General features: G+C 45.6%; 8 protein-coding genes across 8 annotated transcripts; 3 read left to right on the top strand and 5 right to left on the bottom strand.

Annotated features, from left to right (window-relative positions):
* Positions 1 to 2,546: 2,546 nt before the first annotated feature.
* EDB91DRAFT_1282245 (Alpha/Beta hydrolase protein) lies at positions 2,547 to 4,751 on the bottom strand (the record flags this gene model as incomplete). Its single annotated transcript, XM_041324752.1, has 15 exons — positions 2,547 to 2,622; positions 2,681 to 2,708; positions 2,761 to 2,888; positions 2,946 to 2,961; positions 3,025 to 3,044; positions 3,094 to 3,159; positions 3,215 to 3,409; positions 3,463 to 3,676; positions 3,729 to 3,866; positions 3,917 to 4,061; positions 4,116 to 4,135; positions 4,190 to 4,247; positions 4,295 to 4,341; positions 4,402 to 4,457; positions 4,518 to 4,751. The coding sequence occupies 15 exons, from the start codon at positions 4,749 to 4,751 to the stop codon at positions 2,548 to 2,550; spliced, it is 1,440 nt and encodes a 479-aa protein (XP_041177241.1).
* A 1,112-nt stretch (positions 4,752 to 5,863) lies between these two features.
* EDB91DRAFT_1248312 (uncharacterized protein) lies at positions 5,864 to 7,170 on the bottom strand (the record flags this gene model as incomplete). The annotated part of the gene is made up of 4 exons (XM_041322918.1): positions 5,864 to 6,294; positions 6,343 to 6,542; positions 6,692 to 6,897; positions 6,943 to 7,170. 4 exons carry the CDS (start codon positions 7,168 to 7,170, stop codon positions 5,864 to 5,866), a joined length of 1,065 nt encoding a protein of 354 aa, XP_041177240.1.
* Positions 7,171 to 9,399: 2,229 nt separating this feature from the next.
* On the bottom strand, positions 9,400 to 10,604 carry EDB91DRAFT_1248311 (uncharacterized protein; the record flags this gene model as incomplete). The annotated part of the gene is made up of 4 exons (XM_041322917.1): positions 9,400 to 9,767; positions 9,814 to 10,093; positions 10,146 to 10,483; positions 10,535 to 10,604. 4 exons carry the CDS (start codon positions 10,602 to 10,604, stop codon positions 9,400 to 9,402), a joined length of 1,056 nt encoding a protein of 351 aa, XP_041177239.1.
* A 1,502-nt stretch (positions 10,605 to 12,106) lies between these two features.
* Positions 12,107 to 12,349, bottom strand: EDB91DRAFT_1020358 (uncharacterized protein; the record flags this gene model as incomplete). Its single annotated transcript, XM_041312554.1, has 1 exon — positions 12,107 to 12,349. A coding segment is annotated over one exon (243 nt), but the record flags the coding sequence as incomplete, so codon positions are not given.
* A 957-nt stretch (positions 12,350 to 13,306) lies between these two features.
* On the top strand, positions 13,307 to 14,055 carry EDB91DRAFT_1248310 (uncharacterized protein; the record flags this gene model as incomplete). The annotated part of the gene is made up of 3 exons (XM_041322916.1): positions 13,307 to 13,804; positions 13,855 to 13,947; positions 14,014 to 14,055. 3 exons carry the CDS (start codon positions 13,307 to 13,309, stop codon positions 14,053 to 14,055), a joined length of 633 nt encoding a protein of 210 aa, XP_041177237.1.
* A 515-nt stretch (positions 14,056 to 14,570) lies between these two features.
* On the top strand, positions 14,571 to 16,848 carry EDB91DRAFT_1248309 (uncharacterized protein; the record flags this gene model as incomplete). The annotated part of the gene is made up of 5 exons (XM_041322915.1): positions 14,571 to 14,840; positions 15,743 to 15,931; positions 15,980 to 16,090; positions 16,150 to 16,296; positions 16,453 to 16,848. 5 exons carry the CDS (start codon positions 14,571 to 14,573, stop codon positions 16,846 to 16,848), a joined length of 1,113 nt encoding a protein of 370 aa, XP_041177236.1.
* A 1,897-nt stretch (positions 16,849 to 18,745) lies between these two features.
* EDB91DRAFT_1248308 (uncharacterized protein) lies at positions 18,746 to 19,198 on the bottom strand (the record flags this gene model as incomplete). The annotated part of the gene is made up of 2 exons (XM_041322914.1): positions 18,746 to 19,063; positions 19,112 to 19,198. The coding sequence occupies 2 exons, from the start codon at positions 19,196 to 19,198 to the stop codon at positions 18,746 to 18,748; spliced, it is 405 nt and encodes a 134-aa protein (XP_041177235.1).
* A 4,026-nt stretch (positions 19,199 to 23,224) lies between these two features.
* EDB91DRAFT_1248306 (uncharacterized protein) lies at positions 23,225 to 23,568 on the top strand (the record flags this gene model as incomplete). Its single annotated transcript, XM_041322913.1, has 2 exons — positions 23,225 to 23,412; positions 23,466 to 23,568. The coding sequence occupies 2 exons, from the start codon at positions 23,225 to 23,227 to the stop codon at positions 23,566 to 23,568; spliced, it is 291 nt and encodes a 96-aa protein (XP_041177234.1).
* Between the last annotated feature and the right edge of the window lie 436 nt (positions 23,569 to 24,004).

The following is a 24,004-nucleotide window of genomic DNA, read 5'->3' as shown; positions in this document are numbered from 1 at the left end:
CGGATGATAGCACTCGGACAGCTGATTTCCGGCGTCTCCCCGAGTCGACATTGTTTGATATGTAAATGACTGTAGGTATGCGCTCGGAGGGGATTGTCATATCCCTTCCGCTAATGACTGTGAATAGAGCGTGAAAACCATGAAATGAATTCCAAGGTCATGTAGAGTGGCCCACCTTCAAGTCTGATATATTGGCCTTCCAAGCTACCGGGCATGATGAAGCCAACAATAAGCGACACGGAGGATCGAGGATGGGCTGAGTGGTGGGACAAGAAGTGTGGCATATGGTGACTGTGGATGAAGTTCAGGCGAGAGGTGGAGGAGAAATGAGTAAGGATGCAGTGCATGACGATGGCTCGGCCGGCACGATAGACACTGGTCTGATTTCCTCGAGCGGAAGTGGGCAATGCGGTGGTCAGTCGTCAGCGATAATTGCGCATGACGGTGTAAGCTGCTGGAGCGGTCATGTGAGTCTCAGAGCGCTCTCTAGTGCTAGCCTAGTCTTACCACTGTTATGTTAGCTTTCATCACTCATACTAGTCATTAAGCATACTATACGGCAAAATGTGGAATCCGGTGTATTTTGTAGTCCAAATAAGACAAACCACTGACAACAACGTCAAGTCACTATCCATTCTATACGAGTCCAATTGAGCTGATGCTACATGGGGAGGATGATCAAGAGTGTCGTGGAAACAAAGGCGACGGTTCGCACCGGGAGGGCACAAAAGGAAGCGGGCGGGCAGGAAAGACGATGGGCAGGAAGGATGGTGGGCATGCCACGATCATAATGCAAGAGTTGGGGCAGAGCGCCGCATTACAATGCGGCGGCGGCGGGACATGGTCGTTGCAAACATCGAGCGGGTTTTAAACCCCGAACACCCGACGATGCACTCTGGAGTCTGTGCTACTCTGTGATGGACTCGCTCATCAAGCACTCTCTGTAAGGCTACCCATTAATAGGTTTGACGTGATGTTGGTATCTCCCTTATGGTTTCAAAGCTTGACCTACTGTGATAGCACAAGTCACTCCGAGTTCTAGTACGTTCGATTCCGATTTCAAATGCGACCATGTATCAGCTAAGAAAACCAGTTCACAAATGAAAAGCCGCACCCCGATTCCTGACGACCTTCCACGTCATGATCATGTATTCCGTTCGGGCCAGCACCAAGTCTCGTACAAATAATGAAGTCACCGCGGCTCGTTCCTGCCTTGAAAGGGGATCGCGGTAGAATTACATGGAAGCAGGACTCCCCGAATGCAGCACCACGCGTTACAGAGATCCACATTCACCACGACCCTATGCCTTGTTCCTGAGGGAGGCTCCTGCCCGACCACTCACAAGAACTGTAACTCGAATACCGACGATCATGAGCTTAAGCAAGCTTGCTTGCATTGGAATGCACGCCTCTGAGCACATCTATGATTTGCTAGGTTCTGAGTTCATCAGATCTCCCGTCAGGTGAGCACGTCATTTACTACATATAGACACCCTGCCCTGTCCGTTATACGATACTCCTGTCACCTGCGCTCAGTCAATTCTTTCTCGTCACTTCCTCACCATACGTTCTCGCTCCGCACTGATATTTCCTTGTCGTATTCTTTTCACACAAATAGCAGGTTCATATAATAGGGAATGACAGATGCATTATTACCCGGGGTTCATCAATGTCTCAAAAACCGTCGACTTTATGAGCTGAGGATTTTTTTTCCGTTGGTGAACGAGTCGGAGAATGGTTTGTGGATCGAATCAAGTGACAGATTGACATGAGACTCGGACTTAGCAGATCTGCCTAATGCCATGACTCATTTTTTTTGTTCCAAGCTGGTCATTGCCTCCGACACTCTAGGGCGATTTCAAACTCATGCATCTGATGGACAGACGCTACGCCAATGAGAGTAGATAAACACGTGAAGAGAACAACGCGCGGCAGAATTCTTACCAACATCCCCTCGTACTCGCAACCGCACCCCAGCGACTCTGAATCTCCTCCATATCAAGCTTAAGGCAGCGGAACTATTTAGCGCAAATATCAAAAAGAAAGCATCTCAGATTTTGCCGAACTCTCCGCGCTATCCTCATTTGCAAGGTAGGCAGCACTATCTCATCCAACTGCTTCGCGAACCTCGCAGTAACCAATAACAACTTCCTAGAGCTCTCTGCCCTGGACCTTCTAGTTGCGCACCAGATACGTACCATCAAACAAGTACTTATATCGGATAACACGTTCACAGAGGCCAATACGCCAGAAATGCGGGGAGGGGGAAGAATTATCAAAATAAATGTCGATTGAGATGTGTCCTGGTACATAAAATGGGGATAAACATTCTTAGTCTCCCTGTAACTTAGGCAGACCTTGGACGAATGGAGACAATCGTCCCATGCATAGGTAGCGTTTAGTGAAATTATATCAAGGTACAGAGGGACTTGGGGATGGTTGGAAGCTGTTAGAAGGTCGAAGCGTAAGAGATCGTGATGCTCCTAGAAGGTGAGGACAACCAGATAGACGCACCCCGCCACGATATGCGCAACCTGAATCCGTTCGTTAAACGGAGTGAAGCTGTTCCTTCCGAATAACCTGCGAGAAAATCTCCAAAGCTGCTTCGGGCTGGAAGGCAGGCTAACAACAACATATGTCGCGTCAGTGAATATTATGATCCTAAGGCAAGGCAACCGACCACCTCGTGTCCAGCTTCATACACACGTCTGAGAGGCAAAATAATGAAATATGCATTGGAAGCGGAAAGCAACCATTTACACGAAAGAGAAGTTGTCGAGGTTCTGCACAGCTGCCACGGGCTTGCCGTCAATCGTCATATTGATGAATGGGGTATTATGGAGCGTCTCATTCCCATACCAATCCATTGCTAGGACTGACGCATGGAGCTGTTAATCAGCATAAGTAATTCTGCAATGTTGGCGGCAAGATACATAACACTCTACCCCAAGCCAGTTACAGCTGAAGTCGATGAGAAGCGTCAAGATAATGTCACATCTCATAACAGCAGGAAATCGGACGTACATGATATCAGCATCTCCAGCCTGTGCCTCCCCAGTAAATTAGTAGACAAATAGATGTTGAGGCACGCACCCAGATCAAAATCTTCATCCCAGAGTTCGCCAATGCCGATAGCTGGGGCAGCCATGTCCTACCGAGCTTTAACAAGAATCCACATTTAGCACTCGAGGAAAGGAATTAGACAAAAACCTACGTCGCCTGTATATACAAACTGATCATAAGGTGGGTCTGGGCACCGCTCGTATGTGACCTGGGCACCGATCTTCTTCATGACATCCTTCTTGTGCAAATAATCCACTTCGTATTGAGGGGGGAATAAATTAGATGAATTTTGCCGCACATCATAGTCGTCGTAACCGTGGGCAGCAGGGAAGTAGACATATTCATCCTGAAGGCGTTAGGTGACACCTGTAGAGATAGCACTGATATGTTGTTGCTCACGCAGTAACGATCGGCATTCTCGCAAATATTGTTTGAGCTGGTAGAATTTCCAGCAGCGTAACAGGCTTTCTCTTGCGCTATGCAACCGTCGTGGCCGTACAGAGCATTTGAAATGTTCTTCAGTACGGGATCCGGCTGGAGTCGTCCGTAGCCAGGGGCATAGGTCGCAAAGGTTAGGTATGCGATGTTCTGAATGAGTGGATCGATCCAGCCACTGCGAATGTTCATTCGACAGAGTAATCAAGCAAGTGATAAAAGCGACTTACTTATTAATCGTCAGAGCACTAACAACGATTGGAACGGCATGGATCGCCCCGCTAGCGATCAAGACATTTTTCTCTTCGAAGTAGGTCACAAAACTGGGTGCATAGTGACCACCATAGCTTTCTGTGGCAAGGATGAATCTAAGCCAGACATAAGCAATCGTTAACGATCACCGAGTTAAGAGACTGACTCTCGGCTAGCATACTTCGAAAAAATTTTGCTCTCAAACAAAACCTGGAATGCAGTCCATACAAACGGCGCAGCAGCTTCCGTGCTATTTACCAGATCGGTACCATAGGAGAATCCGGTTCCGATTGGCTGGTCAATGTAGATTACTAGATGAGAAAGTCAGCACTTGCGACAAGATCGGAGAGCCACGTGCTACATACTGTTGCTGAGATTATTCCAGCTGTATAAACCCGTGTCGGGTTAGCATGCAACGACGTCTATGATCCGGACATACCTGTAGGGATTAAGAGTGGTCGAATTAAGATCGGCATTCACTGAGCATGGTCCGCTTTCTGTACGAAGTGAGAAGCAGGATAAAAGTCAGTCGACCCAATCAAACCTTCGAACAATCCGATCATAGAAGAACATCCAGGGCCGCCATTCAGCCTGTGAAAGCATGTCAGAGGCGCAACTACTAGACTCAATAAAGTGATCCAGATCACCTACCATAGAGTAAATGGGGCTGTTTTAGGGGAGGTTCTAGACTCAAAGAACCAGAACCACTGTTTTGCCATGAGCGAGCTTTGTAACATCAATAGTATAGTGCACAAAGACATACTTACCATGGACATGTTTGTTCCAACATCAATGTAACCAGAAATTTGCGTGACACCTGGAGTTGTTTCGCATATCCCTGAGTTCTTAACATAGCGAATGCCAGTTGCATTGTGAACCTTGGATCGAATCTCGATGTGTCCTGCTTCTGAGGTGTCGAGCTCCACAAGAGAGACGGCGCAAGTTATGGGTGCGCTAGCTAAAAGCGCAACACCGGCTTGAATGAGCGCTCTTAGACGCATGTAAACGTGCGCTGATAGTGAAAAGTCTTCACGGCCAGGTACTTATACAGTACTAGATACTCTGGCCAGATATCAGGAGATCACAGGGAAGTGCGCACATAGCGACAGGAAACATGAAAACATACTATCAAGATGCCGTACGCTAGCGGCGAAGCACTTTTGCATAAGCACGCTGTCGCCATTTAGACCGATTGGTTCCACGGACCACAACTGGCAAGCGGAGCCCACTGACCCCGTGTTAGAAATGTGTGCTCAACCAATACAACTGCGCGGACTAGCACTTAGCCTAATCAGTATATGGTAAATGGTAGGTCTTTTGCTGGCGACCGATGACGGAGAACCGCGGGCTATGAATATGACCTCAGACCGACGTTTCGGCCGCTGGTATCACAAGATGTCACCGTGTCACCGTGTGCGTCAGAAAACACGCTGGAAATGCCTGGGAATTCCGGGCCTACGGGTACCATAATCGTGGAGGACTCATAGCATCTGAGAAAGGCCTCACTTTACGTTCTTCACTGATAGCGCGGCCCATTGTAAGACGAGAGGTAGAAGACGTGACTGGAATGTCACGCATTCCCGCGCCACGCATGCTGATGTTTTCACGGACTTATGCAAAGGGCTGTAAGAATAACACATCGGCAGTATCGGAGTTTTACCTTAAGGGAGATTGAAATCAAAATGTCATTGGAAGATTAGGGGTTTTCACTTCAAATTTTGACACTGGAACAACGATAAATTTCGGTAGACGGCGAGATGATAAGGTAAAATAAACCATTCTGACCCAAATTTTAAGTCCCATTTGAACTTAAAGTTTTCTATTATAACAAATGACAAACAAACATGAAGTTTTGTATCCAATGTAAATAATAAAGTTTTGAGCGTGGGAAAATGTTCCTCAGAATATCATGCAAGGACGGGCATTTTCCAATTGGCTGCACAATCAATTTTTTTGATGAGGTAAAATGTAGTAAGTAAAACTTGGAGTTTTAGCACCAGAAAAAATGATGTGGGCACTCATTGGGCATTCATTGGGCAATTGTCGGGCATTCATAAGGGGGCATAAAATATTGTAGAGTACTGGGAGTCTGGCAATGACGGGGTATAGAAGTCTATTGGAATCTACGTTCCTCCACAAGGCATATCTGATTGAACCGCATAGTAAAGCTAGTCCTAGCAGTAATAGCAATCTCAACAGAATTCTTCTTCATGTTGCATTTTGCGATAGTTAGGATCTTGCCGCAAGTATTGCCATCCAGGATGAGACACTGTTGGTTTTTTTTGTGCGGTGAGGCTGGGATTAGATCACTGGCAGGAATATGGTAGTGCTGAAGCGCGGCTCTGGCACCATTGGATGTGCAGAATACCGCAATGCAGCCATCGGGTGCAGGTCCATTGTCACCGCAGAACGGGTCAGGACAAGCTGTCGATACAAAGCAATTGTGCAGCTTGTCTCCCATGAAGCATGGTGAAACTTTAAACAGCATGTGATACTGAGTCAATTTCAACGCAAATTCTTTGTTCATCAACCAAGGTAATGGGTCTGTAATGAAATAAGCCAAACATTAAGAAGTCCATGTTGGAAACTCACTGTCGCTTCGGAGTTTCTCTGTTCTCTCTGCAATGGTGTCTTTGATGTCCTCAGCATTGTTGGCAGCCCAGGGGTTGTATGCCTTGACACCGGAAAGGTTATCTGTCAAATCAAGATTGTTCCCGGACCAGTCAGACCACTCGCTGGAGCTGGGATCTATACTGGATGGGACTATGGGATCAGATGGGGGAGGGGTCTTGCTTCAACATTGTGGTATTAGGTATGATTTCCTCCGCATGTTGCAGAAAGAGATCATGTCTGATCCTTTGAGCATTGTGCCATTTAACCTCATTCCGTACCTTAAACAGTCATGAATAAAAACCAACAAAAAAATGTGCATGGTGGTCACCTAGTAGCAACATCCGCGTGTTTGACTGTGGTGCGCGCTTGCCCATGCACAGAAATGAAGCAAGTATCATGAGTGAGCTGGTATAGTGTGGCTCGGTAACCCTTCTGTGCACCTCCAATAATGAAGACCTCTTTCCCAATGATATTGCGAAACAAATCTAAGTTCACGTTGGATACTTTCATGATGAATCCGATAGGAATGTTGACCTGTCATAACTCAGAGATGCTCGAGTTGAGGAGAATAGTACTTACAAGTGAGTAATCACCCTCAGATATCAGGGTCAAGCACGTGTTTGGAAAGTCCACGATTTGCACGACCCCTTTCATCTGGAACTCTGGCCCACGGGCAACAATCACGACGTCTCCAGGCTTAACGTCATAACCCCTTTCCTTGGTAAATTGGAGTGTCTTGGAGGACGGTGTGGGGAACGTCCCCACTGTAGGCCCGTATCCTGTATAATTCCCATGCCTTCCCACCATTTTCCCGTGCGTTCCGCTACCATCCCACTACCCATCCGCATCTTCCCCAAGCCGTCCGCTACACGGAACCAAGCGGAACCCAGTGGGACCCAGCGGAACAATTGCGTACCTGTCACGAATCCCAAATATGAACCATTTTTCATTTCTCGGTTTTCCTTCGGCTACTTCCAGTACCCGAGCCGGTCACATGACTTCACGTCATAGGTCACCCGTTGCTTCTCCGATTGGCTCCCCTACTCCATGGGCTAGAACAATCTTGCTTCCTAAAGAAGAACTGGTCGGATCTTGGGTTTCTATTTAGTAACCGTCTTACTCAGTTGCTTATATATCATGATGTCATACTTACTCATCCGCAGTATCGTACAACTCTTTTCTCATTGGTTGATTTCTTTTGTACCCAGATATCTCCGACTCAATGTTATGTATAAGAGTAGGGTAGTTAGTGTAAGAGCTCCTTAGACTTAACCTCTTCGTTTCTACTGTTGTAGTGACCTAGACGTTCACGCTCAATCCAACTCTGTTACTCATCATCATCTCTGACCGAGTCCTAGTGGTTGTGTACTCACCTTCAACATTATTGTTGGACGTCGGTCATAACAGTACCACACACATCATATCCTTTTAGCCTTCGGAACATCCTCCTCCGTCCTGTCCTTGTCCTTCCATCCTCGCTGGTGAGTACTAGCTACGTTCCCCGTGTTACTAACATGTTCCTATCTCATTTCCTATGTGTTACGGTACTTATATGGATCCTTCCGCTACATGGGACCAATTCCTTATCTCACAGCCTCACCCGGTTGTAGCATAGCGCATTTCAGAACCCCTTCCTATATAGGTAGCAATAGATGGGATCTTAGTTTTTTACCTTCTGATAGACTCGACTCCACTTCCACTTACAGAGTACTTCCCAGTACTCCACTCACTGTCTAAAATATCTTCCCGAATCTATTCCTGATCACATTGCATCATTCCCGTCCCTGTGAGTTCCGCTTGAAATGCCTGACATCGGATCCGACGACTTGGAGCAAGTACCAGACACAAGCCTGGTCTGACTTTGCCCAATCATCCTCCTGCAGACTTGTAGTTTCTTTTCCCTCTGTTTGTTCCCCATTAGTTCCGTTTGTTCCCCGTTTGTTCTGTTTGTTCCATGTTAGTTTCGTTAGTTCCCCGTAGTTCCACTCATTGCGCACTGAGTTCCGCTCGTCGGGAACCCTCCACATCTTTGTGTTCCCAGTCCTAGTAAGGACCGGAACCCTTCGGGTCGCTAGACAGAGTCTAGTCTTTGTTTCCTCGCACTTATTTGAGGACTCGCTACCCAGTAGCAATCCCCTCGGGACGAGTATAAGTCTCGCACCCTTGTTAGACTTCTGAATCACCCAGAGTCTATTTTCCTCACCCACAATGGAATGCACTTTACAAATGCCACGGGGACATGGACCAGCGGGTCCTTGATACCACTCCCAGCCCAGAACCACAGCGTGGTTTCTCCCTTAGGAAACCACACTACAATCCTGCATTTCCCCATGTACTCTCCCACACACACTTCTATGTCATCCCTGATTTGAAGGGATTCGGGCTCAGGGAGAGGGTTGAAATCTGGCTGTGTTGGCAGCCGGGATTGAAGCATGTGAGTTAAAGGACGACAATCCAAGTAGTACTTTGATACTTCCACCTATGCAATAATCAGACAGGCCTACAGGATGTTATATTTACTCATACCTCTTCATTGGTGGCCTCTTGACATACGTGAAATAAGTCCTTGGACTTTCTAATGATATGCCCTTCTAAACCTGTGTATGCGCCCGCTATGACTCGAACCGTGCTGCCGACCCAAAAGACAGGCTCAATGTCCTGAAGTCGAAATTCCAGTTCTTGTTGATGTCCATCGAAGGTGAATTCTAAGTGTGCGGTACCAAATGTATGGCTTGTCAAGACGACCGTACCGATTTCTGAATGGACTTCTCCTGTGATAGCCCTGGCCGAATCACCTACGCACAAGAATTGCAGTGAAAAGGCCACCAGAGTTTTCTTTAAAAAAGGTGAATCCCACCTGGCTTGCAGATGTAGTTGAATATTGTTAGCATGAGGTGAGGCAACCAGCTCCAGATTGTCGTGGCAAAATTTCTTGAGTAAAAGCCCCATGTAGTACCGCTCTCCTTTGTATGACCATCCTACAACTTTATCATTCTGAACAATGTCCGACACTGCCTTGTTATTTGGCAGGCAAGATCAGTCGAGCAGCACCACAGATCTCGCAGGCATGTGATATGGGAAGTCGCGTGGGGGAATTAATATTGCGACCAAGTCATTCGATTGCTTGGAATAAAAGACATAGCCGATATCGCCCTTATATTTCCCTTGTGTGATTTTCACCCACCCAGGGTTGGGAAGTGTGGAGCGTGAACGTTCGACCGCTGCTTGTTCTTCCTCCGAAATGCGAATATACTCTTTCACAGAGGAAGAAAGGAAGTTAAGTGATATTGCGATCGTTCTAGGGCTATCTGAGACAGCATAAAGCTGACTTGGTATCCAAGGTGATATGGTAACTGCAAATCCATTGCTCCTAAGATGTTCAGCAACATGTTGCGTGGCAGATCCTACAACATTAAGTGACCATGCTAGATCATTGAAATATACACTCACTGTGAACATGAAGAAGGTACATCCTGCTTTGGACCGCGCCGTAGGATGAGGCCGCTCTATGAGATGCATTCTCTGCATACCTGTCGAAGATGTGATCGATTGCTATGGCTAACCTATCCTTGGCTGATGAAGGTCCTAGCAAGCTTGTAACGTTTGACGACTGTGCGGAAGGGCCATCGTCACCCTCCGACTGAGGGTTTTCCTCTTCTTCCTCTTCTTCTTCCTCCTTCTCTTTCTCATCATCGTCAGATGCTTCGTCATTGATAAAGGGATTTTTTGGCTACGTCTATTATTTAGTATAGAGGCCATGACAACAGGAATGTATTTCTTACTCTTTGGATGCATGTACTTTTCAAGCGACTGGCTGCCTTTGGTGCAGATGTTGATATGGCAGATTCTTTCTGCGGGGTCACAATATTTAATGGACCAGAGGCGCCCTGGGGCGCATGCCTGGCCTTCACAGCGAGAAGATTTTCCAAGGCGAGGCTGTCATCACCGTCACTGGAGAACAAAGCATCATGAGCATCCTTCCAATCGTCCCCATTGTATCGATCGCCGAGATACGAAGAAAAGGACACCTCTATCTGAGGGTAGGTCATGTTGGTGGTGAGGTATTGTTCCAGAATGTGCCATGCGCCATGATCTGCCAGTGGTGACAGCACTTTTGTCCCTGTGTTATCCGCATGAGAAAAAATATAGATGACATGATGTAACTACTCACCGTCATGATTCCTGATGCGTTTTGGGGTAGGTTCATCATCATGAGATTCAGATGCCATACGTTTGGACATTCTGTAGTTGACATCGATTAATTGAACATAGACTTCTGTTGCAGCAGGGAGGCTTACATATTGCACTCTCTATTCTCTATGTATTCAGTATTCTAAGGACTTTGTTATGCTATGTATCAAGCTATGGAGTAGTGGTGACAGAAAGAAGAAATGTTAACGTGAAGGGATCCGTATTTATAGTAAACAACTAATTTTGAGGCACTTAGCAAATACGGCCACAAGTGTGCAGCATTGTTGGAGACAATATTGTGGACTCCGATGTTTTGTGCTGAGACCTAGAATTCCAAAGTCCTGCCTGCCCACATATCCAGCAGTAAGTAGTCAGTAGTTAATGCAATAATTATGTCATAGATGAATTCTATCTTATTCCATCACCTATACATACTTGCAATTGGGTTCAGAAAGGAAATATTTTAGTCAAAGGACACCCTTGATATACAGAATGACTATGAGTTCAAACCCAGCTGGCTGCGGGCACTGAGCACTAGCATGAATTCAGGCTGAGATTGAATCTCAAAGTCATTTTATATATTAACTGTGTCCTTTCAGATGCTTGAACTCTTTCCGACTTTCATCTCTTAGTTCTGCTTGCCTTGACCTTGCACCTGACTTTTTGCCTTACTTCTCAAAGGCTTGGTTTCGCACTTGACTTTGACTCTAGAATATTTGCATATGTAATAGTAATACTTAAGCTTGACATTCAAAGAATAACACTACTGTTAGAATAGTATCAATATGATAACAAAGACAACTTCAGCTGGGCCTGTTGCCCAGCACAGATGTGCCTATGCATATGGTCGTGCATTGCCCATCAATGAATGATTATCGATGCGAATCGATGTTTCACATGAATCCCATTTACGTACATACATTATTTCATCTCAACGGAATCTGTCTAATTTCTGAGAAGAATCATGGTGTGCATGTCCTCATCATGCAACTTCTCACTGCCCAATATGATGGGTTTCACTTGTTCAGAGTGTTTCTCATTCTCCACCAAGCTTTGCACCCTCTCAAGGCCTTCGCCCCTCCTCTGATCTTCGATGTATTTCTCTACTAAGAAACAAACATCATCTGTCAGGTCCTGCGGTCGATCCCCAGACTTTGAATATTCTCGCCAAACATTTCCCAGTGATGTCAATGAGATGGGTGATGTGTTCTGTTGCCTGAGGACCTGCAGCCTGGTGGGTCAGTTTGTCGTGTGGTTATATGTCAATGTTGCTAACATATGCTATCATTGCCATTGCGATAGCCAGCTGGGCTATTTCCCGCACAAAGTTCTTCAGCGCTGACACCAAAGGATGGTCATTTGCCGACTTTGCAACACTGTTCCATTTCCAACACCAGATGGAGATGGTCGGTTCCGTGTCATTCATAGACGTTGCCCCAAAGATCAGGCTGTGGTGTGTGTCATCGTATGTCTTGCAGTCTGTCAGTCTGATTAATCATTTCATGTCATGTAAATGACGCACTGTCACAGTTTGTACTCAGCCATTATCGGCATGTTGCAAGACTTGTTTCAGTGTTCCTTCATTTTTGTCAAAAACATAAATAACTCCTGTGTCACTACCCCCAACTACAAGGGTAGCCTTCGCCCCCAAAACAACCTGCTTCGGGAATGTCTTGACTGGGTTGGTATTATAGGTACGGATACACACTGCATCGTCCAGGTGATGTAAGCTGAATCCGTTCATGACATTGTCAATCAGGAATAGTGTTTGAGCTGCGTCCACAGAAGCATGCCCGCTATAGTGAAATGGTAAGTGATTGTCGACTACTTCTGATGTGAATATCATTCACATCATTGGTCCAGCGTTGTTTGTGGCGATAATAACACCATCTGTGCCCCTAAGTACATGTCTAGAACGAAATATTAGATTCATAGTGATGAGGTGGGTATGGACACCTACATCTTGCCATCATACATGCCAAAGACTACTATGTTTCAACTTGCAGTATGGTGGAAATTTACTGTGCATGGGATCGTAGTAGCGAGCTCAATGCTAAAAATCGGTATCAACGGTCCTTTGAAGTCAAATGACCACACTTGAATGCGTCTGTTGCACATCCCACTCGCAATTCAAGTTTTGTTCCTGGTATGGTCGTATGTAAGACACAAAATTTCCTTACCCGTTCCGATCCTCCTTGACACTGTTGCGTCAAAGTCATGCAAACCTTCCCCCTGCTGTTGCCAAATCCCTATGAAACCAAGTCCCATGCCATAGCATAGCATCTCGCACGTTGCCTCATGGTGGGTAATCCAACATGCACAAGTCACTGGATCAGTTGGATTTCAAACGGCTGGGGTTTGAGGTGGAGTTGGGAGCTGAACTCGCCTTTTGAGGTCCCAGATTCTCATTCCGTCAGAGCCTGATACTTGGTGAGTTAAGTTGTATTCCATCATGCATATCGAACTCACCCCCACTTGCTAACATATTGCCATTGCAAGAGACTGCTAAGCAATTGATGGCGTTCTTGTGCCTGACAAGGCGCCCTTCGAGGCAATAATCGTTGGAATGACTGGTGGAAAGTAAAAACATTGGGGCGTCAATGTAAGTCCATTGTTGATGTCTTAAAGGGCTTTAATATTGACTGACCATAAGGTCATAGACAACAATCAATAACGACACCCTGCCTAACAATGTTATCCTGGTTGGTGCTTGATGTCTGATCTACACCTGAACTATATGACTCCATATAAAATGTCTTTCTGGCTCAAGTTGGGTATCAGGTCAGTCATGACTTGGTCCTCCGTGCCTGTCGCTCCTTTTTATGAGCCCGAGGGCCCCCCCCAGTCCCTTCCATTATTGACGTATCACACAGAAATGTTTTGTCCAATGACATCATTCGTCTTGGTATCTTGGCAAGAAGAGATGGCATTCTTCCCTCCTAAACTCAAATTCACGGAGCGTACGCCTACTCCTTTGCATGTGTTTACTATCGCGTCATCTCACACAGCTACACCCATCCCTTCTGGCCTGCCTGCCCTCAAAGTCGCTAAGGCTGTCTCATTTTCTGCAGATCAGATCACGCAGATCAGCCAGCCAGTGCAGATGTCAACGGGTTCTTCCTTGTCATCCATAGATTCCCATGAATTCAAAATCCCCAAACCAGACAGTGAGGCTGGGCGTCCTAGCTGTGGTGGATACAACTTGGAAAAGGCACTCAAGTGGGATGCCGACCACTTCAAGGCGTTCAAGGTGAGATCACACCTTAAGTAATGAGGTCTCCTTGAAATTGATGACATTAGGAGTATGTTCATGGTTCGATCCAGACACATTGTGACACTAGCAAGAGCAAGGCATCTCAAACTCCTACCATGATAACTGCAGTTCAGATAGAGGTAGATGTATAATTATCTACATCTGTTTGATACTAACTTCGCTTGAGGTCCTCTCTCACTTTTCAGAACTCAATGACTATGACGGCTGTTGGCCAATTGGAGATATAATTCAGATGCAGCTGAAAAATATGTCTGCAAAGCAGCAACAAAAGCATACAAAGTAGCAGTACGTACAAACAAACAGAATTTCTACACCTGTTTGATACTAACTTCATTTGAGGCCTTGCTTTTTGGAACTCAATGACTATGACAGCTGTTGGCCAATTGGAGATATAATTCAGATGCAGCTGAAAAATATGTCTGCAAAGCAGCAACAAAAGCACACGAAGTAGCAGTACGTACAAATGAACCATGAACACAATTCAGTTTTTTGTTAGTTAATTGACTACACTCGAACTCCTAATGGAGGTAGTGATAGTTGAAGAGAATTACCTATCATGTTATGACATCTATATGCCCCATAGATTGCCCCATAGATTGCCTCATCGTACACCCTGGATACTGTTTTTATAATAGAGTTGTTGTAAGGCAAGAATGTTGTAGTCGCATTTGGTTATGCTCTTGACATTTAGGTGAGCTGTCTTGAGATAAAATGTGCACTACTGAAATATTTGAATCAGAAGATGTCCCGCCTGGTGTCATATCTCTTTTTGAATGCTGCAGACAATCATCTGCTTACCCCAGTTGTGGAGTCTTACCCTCTCAATGAGCTTCGTCTGGCAGCCACCATGCATATGTATCCACCCCAGCCTGCTGCCTCAGCTAGTTTAGATTCTCATCCATCAGTAACCATGTCTTCAACCACTACATCAGTCGTCGTCGAGTTCACAATGGTATTATTTGATAATGCCAGGGAGCCTGCTCGGAGGAAGAGAGATGATGATGACCAGCGGGTGGGTCATTGAATTCTTCGCTTTTCTCAGCTAAGAGCCTGGACAGCTGCCGTTTATTTCGCAGTTTATTTCGCAGTTTATTTCATTTACCACAACATGCACAAATAAATGTGACAAGCCACCGTCCAGCGTTACGAACCAAATTGGATACATTGCGCGACCTCACGCCACATGGTGTCAAAACCTTCGTGCTCGCTGTAGGCAACAGCGAGCTCAAGTATTCTACCATTTCAATAAAAAATTTGTACATTCTCATGGACTAAAATCATTCAGCATGTATTTATTACAGTGAACAAAATAGATAGTATCTGATGGCCAATAATGAACAGTTTGGAGTAGCGAAGCATGAAGGCTGTGAATTGAACCTTGTTGTTGGTCGCAGTTGATCGTGATGACAGCGCTGCCCAGCGCCGCCGCAAGCCAATCTCATGGACATGTCACAAATGCGTCACTCATTGTCACCGCAAGTCACACATTGCCACGCCACATACAGAAACAAACTGAGAAATAAACTCGAAATAAACGGCAGCTGTCCAGGCTCTAATGAATATTCAGCCTAATAAAATATTCCTCAAAGAAGTTGATCAGTCATCCAGACTGTGGGATGATGTGCGCGAGCTACAATTCTCCAAGCACGATATATTGCTCCAAAAGCGGCAAATCCAGGTACACATAATTAAACATCTCCTGTGTTCGTACTTGACTAGGTTTTAGATCACTGCCAACTCGCGAGAATCGGATTTGCAATCCATCATCACACAGTATTGAGAACATCAGGAATTCCTTGAGTGTAGCAATGCCGATGCCCTTGCATTATTGAATGACAATCATCACAAGGAACTTGCCGAATTCCAGGTGGGGTTCTGTCCTCACAACGTTAATATCCTGACTTTCTGTGGCAGCTTCAGATGACATTGGGTCTGCATGAAGCACAACAAGAAGCCCGTATAGAACGAGACACACTATTGGCTGAGAAAGACGCTCTCTTTCAATACAAGGCTAGGGTCACCAGAGAGAAGTTGTTGGCTGAGAAAGAAGCCGAGTTAGCCCGCTTTTCTTCCGAGTATAGCAGCAAGATAGCTTCATTGGATGTGCGTATCGACATGTTTGTGTGGGCAGCTCTCCTGATATATTTACAGAGTCAAATGCAACAGGCAAACACCACAAGGTCCCTCCCCTCCCCTGCATGGTGCCATCTTGTAGGCAAAAGACCTGTCACCACATGCACGAATATTGTTGGGTTTTCGATAGTAAGTTCATCTCTCTAGCGTAGATTTATGTTTATTGTCTAACACCACCCATGCCTCAGATTTCTGACGCAAGTTCAGAATCTGATGGAGATGAGGAACCTCAGATTGGCATTGGGGGTGATGCTGCACCCCCCCTTACTTCACTATTAGCCGATGTTCCGATTCAGAATGCTACTGTTGGCATGCTTGTTGAGGCGCTTGCAAAGGTTCTTCACATTCCATTGCAGACAACACCCCCCAGGGCAACTTGATCGAAGCGCAAAACACATAAGCCCCCTGTTGAGAATTTTACTGATGCCCAGCGCTGAAATAATAAGGTACATTATTTCCTGAAACAACTGACATTGCTAATGAAACGCCAGGCCAATGTGCAGGAGCTATTTCACATGGCATTCCATTTCGCAAAAGATGATGAGTATATGCTTCATGTCACTGCATTGTGTGAAGCCATATCGTCTTTCATGCACAGATCGGGCATGGGCCCTGATCCTCTCGAATTGCAGTGGGATATGACAACCACACACAACTCCAAGTGGAACCAAAAAGTAATTGACATTCTCTGCTCCCAGTATACTTCCTTGCTTGAGAAGAACCAATGGACCTCAAGATCCCGTCAGTCCATCATGGAAAATATTACCAATAAATTCAATCAATGCCGCAAGTGCTGGAGAAAAGCGCAGCCTCGTGTGCTCAGCGATGGCATTCGTGAGACTATGCAAGAAATAGGAGATAGACTCGTGGATCAGACCAACAAGTGATTGCGGCTCACTAGGGTTCACACTCACAGAGCGACGGTCAGTCATCTTTCTGTTGTGCCTTGAAGAGTTGAAGAATGTTGAGCTGCTTTCTAGAAGTTCGAAACTTGTAAGAAAGTCACGTCAGCCCTCCTAAGTGACAGGATAGCAACTGGAAAGGATGACCAGGCTGTATGGGTGTATCTACAATCTCTTGTGGAGACTCTCGGCAAAGATGGTATGAGCTCTGATGAGAGTGAGCATGAAGATGGCGAAGTTCAGGTATTTCAGCTGAAGAAAATGCCATGGAGGGCAGAAGTCAGGCATGAGATGCATATCATTGATCAACAGCGGTTGGCAGGTGCCGCGAACTTCACTCCCCACAAAAAAAAACCCCGTGAAGCGTTTTCGCAATGTGAACCGGGAGTCCTCTCGCCAAGCAATAGAAGGCCTGCCAAGGGTGTTATACAATCCTTCATGGTTGAATGACCAACCTCCTTCCTTCACAGTATCTGATAAGAAGTTCCAGAGGATGGAAATTATCGTTTCCCACCAGTGATCATGAACTCAAGTAGCTGCCGTTTGTACACTTATAGTGCCTCCTTTATCCCCTTGTATTCCCTATGTACTTTTACAATCTGTTCACCTCTGTATTGCCTCCGGGGTATTTTTTTGACATGCACTCACATGGGCAGCTCGATTCAAAAATGTCTACAATTACAACAAGCGGGTGCTGATGCGATCAGTGGAGATTGATTTTAGTCGTTCACTATATTAGGCTGCATCTTCACATCTGTTACTCTTTCTTTCTGATTTGAATGTTCCTTATAGCTAGGGCCTTGACAAATCAAATGTGCATTGAGCGCACTTGCTTGGCATTGTGATCTGCGAGGTAGAGACTCATTTTTCTATGGTACATGTTATACATTCTTACGAAATCAAGTACGTTCTGTCTGTAGTTCAATCAATCCGTCAACTCTGTTGCTGTTGGATATCCTCCTGGCATTCCAGCAAGGGAACCTAGTGTGTGGCCTAGTGTGGTGCATTAGACCATCACACTGCAAGGTTCATGAACGCACCTCACCCACAAATTAACAAAGGTTCTGGTCTCACACTTTGAACTGTTCCGAGGGGAAATGATCCGTGCTTCATGCTATTCCAAATGTGTTGTGCTACAGGTGGGATGAATTTGTCGTCGGTGCGAAGCTTCTAATAAACATTGTTAAGGTCATGCTCAAGGGAGGTTACTCAAAGGGCTTTGGCTTCAGCTCGTGCGCTGCGCCCCTTACCTGAGTACGTGCCCTTAATTTCCGGTGGGCAGAGGGGAAGTCCAACAGAAGTCCGGGGAGTTCCAGAGGACAAATGTTGGTGGAGTTCGGTGGAACTCCAGAAGACTATGTAGGGGCATAGTAAGGCTACTATGGAAATCCAGAATAGAAACAGAACAGAGGTTAGACTACCCTGAGGTAGAGCTGGAGAATCAGTCCTAAGGTTTAACCCCTAAGACTTGGAGGTGGACAAGAGGTGAGACTCAAGTCCAGAGATTGCAGGAATGAGCAGAAATAAGATAATATTCGAACTGAGGAGGTCCGGAGTATTACAGGGGTTTATATACTGTAGGTATCATGTAAGTAAATCAGTCAGCAAAGGTAAGGGCTATGTACAAAGCATGTGGAAAGTCTATTAATAAGTGTAACGGATCAAAGCAGTGAAGTCGGAAATGAAGTAAGAATGGAACAGATCAGTAAGCATAGCGGAAGAGGACATAACCTGTAACCAGAGATAGCTATTCTAAAAGGAGTTAGGGGTGAGTACGGAGATGAAGGCAGAGTGCCGGGCAGAATAGCAGGGTCAAGAACCGGACTTTAATGGAGTAGATCCGGAATTCCGCATCTGGAGGTATGGGATATGACAAACAGGATCAATAGAGATTACTGTGAAATGAATTCACTGCCCATACATCTTGTCCGTTGTCGTTTGTTTTGGGCTTCTCTTCACCATTGGGCATAATGTTGTCCACTTCCGTGTCCAACAATGCACCCTTGAGTGCTGCATAGATGCGCTCGCGTAAGAGGTCAGTAGTTGGATGTCCCCCCTTACAATGATAATGGAGATACTTGTTTATTGCCTTTTGTAGGCTGCAAGCAAGTTTCTTCTTCTTCGAAGACAGATGCCCTGCAATCTGCCTGCCGCCAATGTTATTGGCAACATTGGCCATTGAGATTGGCGCCTGAAATTCCTAAACACAATAAGTCTAGAGCTTGTCGGTGGTACTTATGTTGCTAACCTCATCGCCCCCTACATTAGGGCTTGGGATTGAAACATCTTGTGCACTTCCCAATGTCTCGGGTGATTTGGGTTCATCAATCAACATGGCGGATCCCATCCACACAAGCTGTGTATTTGGCTGGGAACAATCAGTTGAGTGGTTGCTTCATTGCGAACACATCTTCACCATCTCTTGTCCCAGACAAAGATCGTACTTGTCTAAATACATGGCAAACCTCCTCATCAGAGGTGTTGGTTCCATTTTTGTATTGCTTGATGCCTCGATCTGTGGCGATGGCCAAACATATTGATTGAAGTGTTTCCTACAGACTGTAGTGGTTTGTGATGTTAGTGTATACAGCGGCATGATCATGAGTTGTGCGATTGAGCAAATGTAGCCTTTAAAACAAGTCCTATGCTCCATGAATGGAATCACGATATGGTCTCCATTCAGGCCGTCTAGAATTTCATTTCGTAGCTTGTTTTCAATTGTATTCCCTACTGGTGAAATGTTTCTGGTTTATCCCCTCTGATTTATCCCCTCTGATCTTTTATCCCTCTACAGGCGATTAAGTCAAATTTAAAACCTTCATGGTCGCTTCTGTGACTAAACAATAAGCTTCCTCAGAACAATCACTTCAAGTGACTTAAAACAAGGTCCTCTTCAATCCTTAAAGATTATTTTGCGATGGGAAACTCAATAAGTCACATCTCTGGCCAGAAATCCGATTTATGTGAGGTCCGCTCTGTATATTCATTCCCTCTGTTCTGTTGTAACTTATTAGATACAGTCCTGGGACTCCTTGTCGACGACCACCTCCTCTGGCACGGTGAGGCTTTCACATGCATATAAGCACCCACTTACTGCTGATTTGTAGAACATCGACACTCTAACAATGGCACCCCTGAAGCGTAAATTCAAATTTGATGATGATTCAGTATCCCCGCGAAAGCAACGCCTCCTAGAATGTTATTCCATGGGCGACATAAGCCACATTGTTGCTATGGTACGTCCCGATTTCTAACATATGCACTGGTATTGACTAAGTTTTAGCCCAGAACAATAAATCGTCGCAACACTGACTTTACAAACCCCTCGGCCAAGCACTTGTACAGGGAGGCGGTATGGAAAGACCTCATATATATTTGTCTCTGTTGATCTCAACCCTAGTCTGATATTTTCTTGAAGCATAAAGTGGATGCTGTACTAGATCCCTTTTCAATTCAACGCGTCAACCTTTATGAGCCTTGTAGCACCCCGGCATTTATATGGTCCTTACCCGCGGAAATCCTCATGGCTATCGTCGCTCTTCTAGGACCACAAGATCTGCGCTGTGTTACCCAGTTTGTTCTCTGTTTAGAGAAATCACTGGTCCCCTCTTCTTCGTCAACCGAAGCTTCCCAACTTCACTGCAGGACATGTTTCACATTCAAGTAGACTCATACAATTTTGACGTTTTGCTTACTTGGATACGTATGGATACCTTTTGTCCTCCCCATATGATGTTGTGTTGGATCCTGATGTGCGGTCCACACAGCTCTCTGCATTTTCACACTTTCTCCAGTCCATCCCCCACAAATTGATACTATACATAACTGTCATATCCCGTACCTCTGGATCTGGAATTGAATTCCAGATCTACTCACCCCTAACTCCTTTTAGAATAGCTATCTCTGGTTACAGGTTATGTCCTCTTCCGCTATGCTTACTGATCTGTTCCATTCTTACTTCATTTCCGACTTCACTGCTTTGATCCGTTACACTTACTAATAGACTTTCCACATGCTTCATACATAGCCCTTACCTTTGCTGACTGATTTACTTACATGATACCTACAGTATATAAACCCTTGTAATACTCCAGAACTCCTCAGTTCGAATATCATCTTAGTTCTGCTCATTCCTGCAATCTCTGGACTTGAGTCTCACCTCTTGTCCACCTCCGAGTCTTAGGGGTTAAACCTTAGGACTGATTCTCCAGCTCTACCTCAGGGTAGTCTAACCTCTGTTCTGTTTCTACTCCAGATTTCCATAGTAGCCTTACTCCGCCCCTACATAGTCTTCTGGAGTTCCACCGAACTCTACCAACATTTGTCCTCTGGAACTCCCCGGACTTCTGTTGGACTTCCCCTCTGCCCACCGGAAATTAAGGGCATGTACTTGGGTAAGGGGCGCAGCGCACAAACTGAAGCCAAAGCCCTTTGAGTAACCTCCCTTGAGCATGACCTTAACAATAACACTTTTCTGGAATTTTGACATTCTCACTTGCTTAGTTCTCCCTCAGATCATCACAGTCCTCAAGAACATCTGTGCCTCTGGCTGCGAAGATCTGACGTGCATGGGATTCTGCGGTCACATTGGCTCATCATCCATCACTGGACTCACCCAAATTCAGGGGCATGTAAGTGGGAATCACCTCAAAACCTTTGATGCATCATCACAGGCATTTTTTTCCCCAAAACTCCTTCCTTTCACAATCCAGACCATCCACTCTTCCCGTTTGGAAAAGCTTTGACTCAGTTCCATCAAACTCAGTTCTGCACACTGGGACAAACTCCTGCAGCACTTGGCCATCCCAACGCTCATTGAACTCCAAGTTGATGCTGATTGCGCGCCATCCACGCTCATTCGTTTTCTGGCCCATCACCCTGGCATTCATGACCTTAGTGTCATTCTGCAACCCTGTGGTCTCTGGAGGACCCATCGAGCCACCGCCCCTTTGGCATTATCGGTGTCTATGCTAGATGGGCCTTTGTCCCATGTCCTCCCAGTCCTTCGGAGTCACCTTAAACCACCCACCCTCACCTGCCTTGCTCTATCATTGCAAGCTCATGATGCTTCACCTGACTATCTCACCACCATCTTACAATGTGTCGGCTATTCCAACAGCATTGGATATCTCACTGTTTCCCTGCCTCTGCAGAGTCATTCCTATTCGGCAATGATTTACACAGGCACCCAGTCAGTGGTTCACATCAGACACTTGGCGATCCACTCCTTGACCGCTGCAGGATCATGCTCCACTTTGTTGGGAGATGCATTGGTGCATGTTTGTTAGAGCACTATTTCAATACCTCAATACTGATCATGGCCCAGGCATTATCTGCTTCGTGGATTGAAGCCTTTCCTCTAGTCAAACGTGTCAGTATGCAAGGCTGCTCCAATCTCACTGCTGAGGATCTTATTCACATTATGCGCAAAATTGCTGCTGATGATGTCAAACTGTCTGTGAATCTGTGTCCATAAGATTCCTTGTAATTCATTATTTGTGTCGCACCCATGCCCCTCAGAATCGGATACCCGAAGGTTGTATTTGCGCGGTACTCAATAGTACTTCTTGTACTTCTATATCCTGCTTTTCAATTGACTCCGCTATATAATCAGCCTATGTACAATCAGCTGCCCACACAGCGGGCGCTGGGTGCCAAATTCTGGCAGGAGTTTGATTATGTAGTCATTTGCTATATCAGGCGCGTTCTTTAGTCACTTCACCTCTTTCCAATTTCTATGTTACAGTTACGTTGAAAGTTCTAAGTACCTACTATGATTGTGACAGTTCAAAGTTCAAAGATTCTCAATAAATGTGGACCAAAGTGTTGGTGCTTCCAACACACCGAACACCAACCGAACACAGTATGTCCATCCATTCCTTGATGGAACGAACTTTGAATTGGCGCACCTAGGAAGCCGCATTTCAAATTCCAGCCCTATGCTCACCATCTACGACATTCGTATCCTTAGAACAATCTTTGTCGAGTACAACAGCCGATTGACATGCCTCAATACTTAAACCTTTGCCTGCGCATCTCATAAGGTAAGAATCTAGTGAAGCTAGTGGTCCATGTTCTGAAGTTTGTTTAGATGCCTAGCCAAATATTCCTTTGCAAATGTACTCAATGCTGCGAGGTTGGAGGAGACAGAGTGCCTAGGAATCCTGGCGGCAAAGAACTGCCCGTCGCTATGAAGCATGTACATTCGCTGCAAGCTGCCAGCATTGCTTCCTCATCCCGTGAAGCTTCTGTGCTTCATCTTGCTCATCAGGCCTTATTTGAGTCCAGCGATTTGCATCATATCACAGATCGTCAAGCATCATCCTCCCAACATTTGGTCCACCCAACACATGAACCCACAATGTCGACACCAGTGGACGATCTCACCACTGAACTATTCGCAATCACCCTAAGTGACAATGAGGCTGATCCAGATAGTCATAGTAAACTCTGGGTTTCTCAATCAGAAGTTCAGCAGGACAAGGGAAAAAGCTGCTCTCTGGATTTTACGACCAATCTGCTGTCTGGACTCACTCTGGATAATATGCAGTGAGCATTGTATATCACCTTACATCGAGCTCTCTAACTTGGCTATTTCTTAGATATATTGCCCATGCTCTTCAGGCTGCTGAAATGCGGCGCCAGTCAAAGGCTCAAGTAACATTGAACTTCGTGGAGTCACAAATGGCCAGAGCTTGCGCTTGAATTTTCTCCACAACTTCTCGTGATGTGTTGCGTGTCATCCGAGATGAGCTGACTGTGATAACTGCGACCCTCAAAAAAGTCAAACACAAGGTCTCCTCTATTGTTTCTAGCAGAAGTCGGCTAGAAGCTTCATGCGATGAAATGTACAGACTGCTGATCAACAAGGAAGATGAATTTCCCGTATCATCTGAGCCTTTCAAGTTTGATTCTTGTGAGTGTTGTTCATTTCCTTGCTATGTTCCTCTGACTAATATCCCATGAAGCACATCATTATGATTTGCCAATTGATTACTGTGACGAGGTTGCCCAACTATCCCTCTTTCTAGGGGCAGTCTCTGTTGTCATTTTTGGCATCAGTCGCAGGCACAGGGAGTTCCTCATGGGAGTTCTCTCCCTAATTTTGAGTCTTGCGATGGAGATGCAGAGCCCTCATTCT

The sequence above is a fragment of the Suillus paluster genome (genome assembly GCF_016628075.1).
Source record: "Suillus paluster strain FC165 chromosome Unknown EDB91scaffold_25, whole genome shotgun sequence".
In the NCBI taxonomy this organism is placed as follows: Eukaryota; Fungi; Basidiomycota; class Agaricomycetes; order Boletales; family Suillaceae; genus Suillus; species Suillus paluster.
This window is presented reverse-complemented; position numbering and strand designations above follow the sequence as displayed.